The sequence below is a fragment of the Crocodylus porosus genome, unplaced genomic scaffold (genome assembly GCF_001723895.1).
Source record: "Crocodylus porosus isolate Cpor-Errol unplaced genomic scaffold, CroPor_comp1, whole genome shotgun sequence".
NCBI classification, from domain to species: domain Eukaryota; kingdom Metazoa; phylum Chordata; order Crocodylia; family Crocodylidae; genus Crocodylus; species Crocodylus porosus.
Window position 1 is genome coordinate 16,823,582 of NW_017728951.1, and position 10,639 is coordinate 16,834,220.

Here is a 10,639-nt window from a genome sequence, read left to right on the forward strand (position 1 = left end):
CTAGATGATCTGCTCAGGTCCCTTCCGACCCTACAAACTATGAAACAACACCATGATTAATATATTTCTTTTCTCAATAAATACAATCTGGCTTAAATGCCAGATCGTTGTTCTAGGTATCTAAACTCCTATGGACCTTCTTTGTTATATGAGGATTCTCTTTTAATTATTTTCAACACATTTCTAGAGAATAGTAGAGAAAAACTTTCAATAGTACTGAAACATTGATGTATGTTAGAAACTTTTCAGCCCATGATCTTTTGCTTTGCCTTGCAAGTTACCTAGGCTAAGTGCACAGTCAAAAAGCCTGAGGCCAAATTGATTCAACCTTCACAGTTACTCTAAGCTGCACAGCCTGAACTGATAAGCAAGTGAACGGACATTCACTTCCGATTCCAGAAATGCAGCCACATGCCTGCAGTGGCCCAGGAGAGAAGCCAGGGGGTTCTAGAGCATGCCTCCCTGCTCGGCAGATCTTCCTACCCTGCAAGGGAGAGTTTGCAGGGGAGGTGCAAAGCAAAGCATCCTGGGATACTGAGGGACTGTGAGTTAACTAGAATATGGATGGGATCTGGGACAGAAGTTCAAAAAACCAATTTCACCTAAATCAGTTAAGTCTGATACGATATCCATACAGGTTTATCTTAAAGCAGGTTCAGCCATTTTGAAAGTGGTTTATGTGCACTGAACTTCTGTTGTGCTACAGATTTAAACTGGTTTCTGATCACTTGTACCAGTTTATGTGCAACTTCTGGCCCTAGAGAAGTGAATAGCCCTAGAGAAGACTATTATAAGCACTCTATAAACATGAAACAAGTAACTAACCCAGAGCTGATCCAGTTGCATAATAATTCCTGTGACCCAAGATAAAATTAGAACAATCAATATCATCTGTGATCTCTACAATTATCAATTTTTTTCTAAGATTCTTTTCACCTTTGATGAGGAAAAAACTATTAGTATTACCTAAGGATACTTAATCATTTGCCATCATGCTTTTCATTCTAATGGACAAAAAGATCTTATGCAGTTGGTAACTCTGGTTAACTTCAAAGGAGAGGTCCTCAGCAAGTAACTTCAAGCTGCCAACCTGTAAGCAGCTTAATGACTATTCTTAAGTAGTGCAATGTCTCTGTTCTGTAGAAAGACTCTTGTCTTAGTATAGATAGCACTGCTATCAGCTTTACTGCTCCACTAAAAAGTTGGCATTTAGGACGTGCCCAGTAAAGGACTTAATACTATTACCCTGGAGCCAAAAGCAAAATGATTATGTTGTATTAGTACCACCAATATGTTGTCTATCTTCTAGTATAAACAAAGGAAAGAAAACTACCAGTAGCACACTCAAATCACTAGTGCTATTATTTTCCTCAAATTAAAAAAAAAAATCTGTCTTACTAGTAACAATAAAGAACTATTAATTAAAAATACTTACCTAAATACAGCTATTAAAGGTGCATATATTGAATCGCCATCATAAACATACATATGGTCCCAACTACATTCTGTGGCAAAATGATTAAATCTTAATCTAAGTATTGCATTAGGACTGAAAGAGAAGAGAAAATATTATTTAGCAAAAGCATGAACTCAAACTTATAACATCAAAAGTATCCATAACATTAGCCATATTAGAACATTAAATTACATTCATATACATACACATAACAAATATAGATAGTACTTTGTGTATAACTATATTTAAATTAAGCAATTATTTAATTTGTTGTCATAAAGGATTTTAAATAGGGGTGCAATGATAGAGATTTTTGGGCCTAATACTGGTAGCTGAATTTTAAGAACGCATATCGGCCGATACCAGTCCAATTTCTGATACGCAGCCCCGCAGACTGAAGAGCATTGTCCAGCTGGTAAATCCACTGTGGTGGAAGAAGAGGGGGAAGGGGCATGGGGGGGCACAGATTGAGGTCCCCGCAGTGAGGGAGGGAGTGGGGCTGGGACAGGCACTGACCAGCCAGCGCAGGGCAGGATGTGGGACAGAGCTGCAGCTCATCTGGCGGGGGGAAGGGGAGGGCGAGGCGGGGAAGGGGGGAGCTCCCACTGCTGTGCATACCCCAGGAGGATATGGGGGGTGCCCCCCATATCTGTGCAGGGCAGGGCAGGCTGACATGGGCTGGGGCTGTGCCAGGCTCTTCCTGGCAAGGGGCTGGGCCAGGGCTGCACTCAGGGTGGGCCCCAGCCCCACTCCCTCCCTCACTGTGGGGTCCTTGACCTGCCCCTCCTCGCACCCCTTCCACCACAACAGACTTACCAGCTGGACACAGCTCTCCAAGCTACCGGGCTGTGCTCTTTGCCGCCTACAGCTGCATGCATGTATGAGACATTTATCAGTCACATTATTGGCCACATGACGCAAAAAAGAAAAAAGAGCCAATTTCCAGTACAGTCACCTTTCTTTATATCAGTGCTGATCCAATATAGGACCAATATATCAATGCACCTCTAATTTTAACCCATAATGCAAAGCTAATAATTACTAAATTAACAGTGCGTATTACTATTATCTTCACAATAGTTTTGAAAGAGACCGTGTCAATTTTAAAACCCCAAATTTAAGTTTTGATTACAAAAATTATGAAGTCCTATATTGAAAAGAGTTCCAATTTATTATTTTACTAACTACAGCAAAAGCTCTGTTATCCAGCACTCATGGGAAATGCGGGGTGCCAGATAACCAAACATGCCGGTTACCTGAAAGGCCTGAACAGACGTCTTTGCCTGTTTGGGCCGCTGCCCCTCCTGCCGCGTCCGGTACACTGCCGCCCCTCCTGCCACATCAGTGTGCTGGGGGACAGGGAGGGGAGGCCCACGCAGGCTGCTCTGCCCTGGGCCATGGGGGCTCGGCAAAACTGAAAGCGCCACAGTGGGCACTTCCAGTTTTGCTTTTCCCACGTCAACTGGCATGACAGTTAATGGAGCATGCAAGTTTCTAAGGTGCTGGATAACACAGCTTTTACTATATACCATTTCTAATCAGCTTTTGTTGACTTTTGCCAAATGCAAAAATTCACAAATAATTTCTGTATCCAAAAATTACAGCTAGTGCATGAAAACAAGAAACTACAGTTCTGCAAACAGTGGGGAGCATAAATGGTGAAAAGCAACACATCTTAAATATATATAAAATAAACAAAGAAAAGAAAACTACCAATAGCGCACATACATATGAATTACAAAGATGTGTTGCTTTTCACCATTTACGCTCCCCACTGTTCACAGAACTCCAGTTTCTGTTTTTCATGCACTAGCTGTAATGTAGGCACACATATATAGAGCACTTGGAGTTCTAGCTATGTATGTATGCATGATACACATACACTCTTGCAATGCTATAACTCAAGTGCTATCGAGGAAAAAAGGTTTAGCATGCATCCTTTAGCATTCTTTGTTTCAAGACTCAGTTATTCAAGGCGAGTGTTAGTCTTAAATGGAAATTCTTTAGAAACTCTAAGACTACCAGCAACATTGCACCCTGTAATATAAAAAGCTGAATCTGTGTAATGATGTTAATGGGAATATAATTCAAGACCTGATGTATTAGGGCACTGTAGTCTTTTCCTACCCACTCCTGCTGCCACCAGTGGGAGGAAAGATTCTGATGGATTGAGTGACTGGTTCTTGACTGCCAGCTTGTAAGTTCTGGAGGGGGATTTTTTCCCATATGGCAAAGTTATCAAACTCCTGTGTGGGCTTTTTTATTTTCCATCTGGCATTGCAGAGGTTTGGGGCCTTCAAATGCATTTATTGAAATGCTGGCATTCCACATAGGTAGTTCCTGTCAAGTATTATAGGGAGGAGTGCTTCCCATTGTTTACTCATGTTAATAGCACTGCAGCTTCCCCATTTATCATGGTAATTCATATATTACATTGAAGTGAATAAAGAAATAGTACATGACTCTATGCAGTTTGAACTAAAGAACAAAACAGACCTATAATATTCCTTGTGGTTGAAGAACAGATAAAGATCTTTAAGAGACTGGCCCAAGTACAAGACACAGTAGTAAGGTTTTAAAATAAAGTAAGACCTTCTTCGGTATTTCATACCCAAGGCTCGTCTAACAACTCTCCCAACCATAAAAAAAGATATTACCGAGGAACCCCTGCTTCTTGCCTATTCCCTAGACCATCATGGTTTCACCACCACTACAACACTATTACCAACAACATTAATTTGGCGTTACGGTGTGTTCCAAAACTACTTTTGATGTGTCATCGAAAATAATGTTAATATTCTAAAGTGACAGGTTTCTGCAACTACAAACAACTTGTGTAAGTAATCAACTTGTGTAAGTAATCAAATAGTAAACCAGACATTTATTTTAGAATTTCAAAATGTAGCACTGGCTTAATTATAGCATTCATCTGATTTTTGTCATTTGAGGTCAGTGGAAGTAGAGTGCCAACATTAAGTACTTTTGAAAAAAATCACTAAGTTGTTTAAATTAACAATTACCTTTAAAATGTTCAAACCACGGAAATTACCTGGATGCTTAGCATCTAGGTACTTTAGACAGAAGGTTTTCTGAAGATCCCTGAATCAGAGGAGTATGTTAGTAACCATGCATCAGATAGTTTGATCTACTTAAAACGTATACTTACTAGCCTTCAATTAACCATGTGCATTTGGTTTTATATTTATAGTTTATTGGACCATCTGTTAAGTATCCAGAGGGTTCTGTCAACCTAAAATAGGGGGAAAAAAGTATTGTAACCAAGTGTAAACAGTTCTTCAAGTATAGCAACATATCGATAAGCATACAGATTATTTCCAGATTAACTCAAAATATGTAAATCTAAAATTTAACACTGTGGAAGCTACTGCTTAAAATGAATAGACCCCTCTACAAATTAAAAGAAAGAGTAAAACTAGATCTGCAAAAATCTCAAGCTGATGGAAAAAATGGGGAAGCCAACTCAATTTTCCCCGCTAGCAATCTAAGCGCACAAGAATCCAAGTTGTAATCACCCTTAAAAACCACCTATGAAGTTGTTTCTGTATATACATGTATAAAAAGCCTAGGCTGCCATTTTTACCATTTTTAATAGTTAAAACTTGAATTTAAGAATCACACTTTTAACTACTACTGTCACCTCATCACTGGAAATGTCTCATTCCAGATTTCAAGACAGAAACTACTGGAACGGAAGTGGAGACTAGAACTCAGGAAACAGCAACATTATACGAAAGGGAGGCAGGTCCTACTAAGGTCTCAGTGGAGGCTCTCAGCTTCAAAATTCACTTCCCAACCTGCCCACCCTGATATAGGCTGCATTTGTTAGTCTTTCAGACACTGCAAAAACCATCGCTTCTGCTGGCAAGTACTTGTTATGGGGCCTTTCATTTACTTTTTTGGCAGGCTGTTGTCAGTAAAAAGAAATCAGCAAAGCCATGAAAACTTACTGTGAGATGCTGTCAAATGCATTTAAAAAGCTACTAAGAGGTATTCTATCTTTCTTCCTATATACAGGGAGAGGGAGAGAGAGAACGTGCACGAGCACTGAAAATCCAAGGTGTCAGACTGGGGAAAAATATAGATTTTGGCCAGCTGACCTACAAGTAAGAATTCCCTTTAGTCAACTAAGGGACCATAGGTAACTGACAGTAGTAATTACCAAAACTAGCTCCTTTACAGAGTGAATGCACAAGCTATGACCTTGACTCCCCATGTTATTTGCTAGTATAAAATGCATTCAAAGACAAAGCAAGAGGTGTTCAGACACTGAGTTCAAATAAACACCCTCAGTCTGAAAAATAATACAAGATTCTAGAGCTGCTAGAAACAACCTTTGTTGTGGAAAGGCAACAACTATAACCAGTGAAGTACCCAGTGAAGCAGAAAGTTATATTATCAGAACTGGTTAATTTTTAAATTGAACAAGATGCACAGACAGCAAAACAATGGGCAATATATAAAGAATAAAATACATATGCAGAGTGTTATACGCTTAACTTTTTTTTTTTTAAGCTTAATTAACATTTACACATTTTTTAATATTTAATTCAATTGCACAGAATAGCCTTCATTTGAGAATACTGGTTGAGAAAATTAAATCCCTAATTTTGCAGTGTAGCTTGGCCACTTACAATCATAGGACTAACACCTGTTAAGTCACAACATTTTTAGAGTAGGTCCAAACTTGCTAGAAAATGAAACCAAATGGACTTCTGTCATTAAATCCATGGGAAGGAACCAGTACAGAATCAAGGAATATTGCTGCCAAACTTTCTGGGCACCTATAGACATGCCGAGAGGCTGCTCCAACACACTGCAGTTGAAACCCATTGGAGTAGACTCGATTAATCGAGTCTGCTGGAGCATGGTAATTACTGCACTCCAGCATCACATGCATCAGCGTCCCACACTGAAAATGGTGGCAGGGGCATTTTAACTAAAGCTGGTTCAACAAGCTTTAGTTAAACTGTCCCCACCACCATTTTTCAGCATGGGAATGCTGATACACATGATGCTCTGAGCACTTTAATTAGAGCATGTCTCAGAACCACTCTAATTAAAGCGCCACTCCCAACACACATCTCCCAGAGCATGCCTATAAACTCCCTTTGATTGTACAAAACTTAATGAATTCTTAAGTATATTCATTGACCAAATAAGGCACCAATAGCAGATCTTGTCTGAACAGTCCTTGGTCTGGCTACTACCCAAATCTAAGAATCCCAGGTCTCGCACCTTTTCCAGGGAGTATACGAGAGGGATGATAGACATGCCAGTTCATATGTTCTTCCCTCTAAGGCAGCTATAACCTGCTACTGTCAGAAACAGGATACTAGGGGAACCACTGGGTCTAACCCAGCATGGCATTTCTTATGTTCTCATGTTTTGTTGCCTTTGTCAGACACACACAAATCTGTCATGTAACATGGAACAGTATTGTTATCATTTTAAAAAGCTGCCCTTCTTGGTATTTCCTCTGCAACTAATAGCTGCTTTTTTTTCTGGTGGGGAAGGGTAGAGGGTGGGGAGCACATGAAAGAATGATTTCAATCAACTAACTAGCAAGCCTGGAGAGGACATTATAGAAGGTTTTGGCCAGTTAACAAAAATGCATTTGGGAGACAATGCATTTAAAAGCAACTCTAAGTATACTGAATTCAAATTTGGTCAAAAACTTGGGTTCCAAAAGTACTACTCAAAGGAAAAGCTAGAAGAGAAGTTCCCCGTTTTAAATTCTGAAAGGATAAAGATTTTAAAGTCAAGTGAATCTCCAAGATGAATTAATGTTTCTTTGAAATAACTGATATCCAAATGTTACATCACTGTGTCAAGATATTTGATCCTGAAAATAAGCTACCAAGAAAAAAAATAACTGGAACTATGTATTTTTCTATTTCCAGTTTGAGCACACTGTAAAAGGTAAGTAAGCAGCAGATGTAGTGCAAATAAATACTTATAAACATTTAAATGGTTAAAAAATATTCCAGTTTTACCAATAAGAAAGTACATACTCAATTTTGTTTGTTTTCACAATGACAGTTTCTCCTTAATCCAGTATAAACTGCACATAGCATACACAATATTGATAAATACAATGCTGAAACTCCTAAAGAGTTCAAGGGTTTTTTGGGAGGCAGGGTTGTTTTGGTAAATTTGTTTCATTTTGTTTTGGGGGGTTTTAAAACTAAAAATGTTTCACAAACAGGATGTTTAAACAAAAGAAAAATTAAAAACTTCACCACTGAAGGAGTGCAACATTTAAATATTTCTGTATCGTGTTCATAATGTCCTATAACACTTTTGAGAAGGAATGTAACATACTCTTAAATCTAGAAATTCCATGAATACAGAAAAGTGATGTGGACACATGAAATGGGCGCCTCTATTGTGCGCCTTCCCCCACTCCCTATGAAAAATGAAGAAATGTGGCCAGTTTTGTGCAGAGTACGTGTTTTTTGTATTTCACAGCTGATCTTTGATCCTGCAGTCAGACTCAATTAACCATGTATTCGATCTGAATGAGTACCCTTCAAGTCTAAAACAGGTTAAGTATTTCCAAATTAAACCAAAGTTGTAATTTGACATTGTACCAGCAAAAATCAATCTACATTAACAACAAAACTGTTTGAGCAGGTTTGCTTATTTTGTTTGAGGGATTGGGTGGGGAAGGGGGTTGTTCTTGCGTTTGCTTATTTTTCCACCCCACCCAAAAAAGCCACAATACATAGATTAAAAAGATGAATTTCTTGGATAAAAACTAAATATATCTTTAACAATTTTTAAACAGAATGGTTGTTTATGCTAACTCCAACTTATTTTTATAATAAACCAAAACATACACTTTCTTGTATGTTCAACGTGTTTAAACCCAGTAAAAGAAATTACTGTTTTTGGTTGCTTTACCCACAGAATTAAGTTACAGATTCAATTATGCAGGCCATTCATTCAGTTATTTGGAGAGCGGTCTTCTTGAAAGGGATGTGTAATTTAACAGCCTAATGCTGTAGCACTGATTTGAAACTGAGCCAGAGTGGGTGGGCCCTTGCTCCCAAGCAGAGCCTTACTGAAACTTAAATCTGTCTCCACTTTCAAACCAGCAGGAAACTTGCACCCACATGAAACTGACTGCAGAATCAGGACCTACATGTGGATATGTGCTTGCTGACCACCATTGAAACCGGTAACTATGTGGGAATAAATATTATATTAAGATACAATTTAAATAACAAAAAAAAACAAAATACTATTGTTATACAATACATTTGTTGATGCTCTGTTTACTTATACAGAAAAATGCAATAACTTTATTTTACTGTGCACAATGTGAAGTCATCAGCATTCATTTACACTCAAGGCCAACCTCTCCCTCTTAGCTTTAATAATGCAAGGAAAGTGACTTGCAAGAGTTGTTTCAATTACAGCCAGCCCTCTGGCACTGGAAAATTGCAAACAATTTCCCTTTCACCCAGGCTGATGATTTGTTGATAAACACTTTCCTTGGGAAGATTAGATAACCTTTGATGAAGCCATTCCTCTTTGCTATAAAAAATAAACAACCTGTCATTGTTTTGAAATAATGAGTGTAGAAAATGGAAAGATGAAGAAATTGTTCTGTAACACTTTTTACCATGCTATAGTATTTTTTTCACATTATATAAAACTTTCTTGCACCTTTCCAATATTATGAAGCCCCACAGAGCAGACATTTTATTACTCCTTTCTAAATGATACACATAACATGGCAGCAGAGGATTAACTAATGTCATTTTGATCCGCAAGTCAGCACTTGCATATATAGCCTAACCTTTCCTAAGCAAGCAAGAATATATTAAAAACCTATGCTATAAAGAATTGAGAAAGTTTCCAAAATGGTTCCTTCCATGGCTGTCAATTAAACTGATCAACGAACTTGCAGCGAGAAGGCAAAATGTTGCATAACTCATTTAAAAGACAAACTTAGAAATAATCATTAATACATGCGTCAACCACAGAGCAAATCAGTAATTATAAAACACATGATACCTGATACTAGAAGGCTTTTTTAATGTGGCAGACAAATCTAGAAGCTGAATGCCAGCAAATTAAAACTGAACACAAGCAGCAAACTTTCAGAAAGAAGAGAAATTACTCTCTGAACAAGTTAAGCTATAAGGACCCATACTGCCCTGCCTTCTATATTATACAAGAGGTAAAACTAGATTATTAAAATGATCTCTTCTGGCCCTAACATTTAACAGTTTGTGAAGATGGTCATATCAAGCCATCCCCTGAGTTTTTCTTTGGAAGAGGATGCTATGGCTGAGTTTTCCAGAAGTCTATATCATCTTATACCACTGCATGAATGGGGGAAGGTCCTAAAGGAACGGGGTAAAAAAAAGCAATAGAGAAACACGGAGAAGAGCAATGAAATCTTTCAGGATAATAGCACTTTAGATGTATTAGTGGGTGATGCCTCCCCACCTGATGTACAAAATGAAAGTGTATCCTCCCACAATGTATTTCTGTCATAAGCAAAATGTCTTACATTTTCACAAAGAGCCTGTCCATGAAGGTGCTGGCATAGGTTTGAAGTAAAAATTACTTCCTAAAGAAATTAATGCATCATCTCTTCTAATACTCAGCTTTCTATTGTAGACTATTTAAACATGCTGGCCATTTAGAACAGCTCTGAATTTTTGTCAAGAACAATTGCTGTTCTGTTCTGAATTATTTTATGGTAGCAGATGTAATGTCTACGCTTTGTGCATTGATCTAATTGGGATCTTATGTGGATCTTATTATGCATGCCAATCTTTAGTCTCCGCATGCTCTCTCAGTAGCAATCTCTTTACAGCCTAAGACTGCTAAGTTTTTGCTAAATTAATTAGAAGCTGAAAGCAGTCTGCGAATGAGTCTTGACCACTTATAGGAAAGAAACTGCCTTTTTCACAAGACAAATAAAGCAACAGCCACATTCCAGTCTGGGGAAACCATTCCTAATCTGTCAGTCTGCTCAAAGACAAGAATTCTCACATTTCAGATGATAAATGAAAGTCAAGGAACACCAAAATCCAGTGTCACCTCTGCAGTTTGGGGCAGACAAGCAAACAGAGCCTTTTTCGGGGGTGGTCACCAAAGACCAACTCCATGATGTATCGGCAACTCACATCAGTTCTGGAGGAT

The 10,639-nt window shown here is 38.4% G+C and overlaps 1 protein-coding gene across 3 annotated transcripts in view; it reads right to left on the reverse strand.

Moving 5' to 3' along the window:
* Positions 1-10,639, reverse strand: part of ATRNL1 (attractin like 1) — a 969,676-nt gene that overhangs the window by 860,252 nt on the left and 98,785 nt on the right. For all 3 annotated transcript variants that reach the window (XM_019555783.1, XM_019555782.1, XM_019555784.1), the window contains exons 2-3: positions 4,623-4,706; positions 1,436-1,549 (exon numbers count right to left, since the gene is read on the reverse strand). In XM_019555783.1, coding sequence (XP_019411328.1) covers positions 1,436-1,549; positions 4,623-4,706 — 198 coding nt within the window. The remainder of the gene's footprint in view (positions 1-1,435; positions 1,550-4,622; positions 4,707-10,639) is intronic.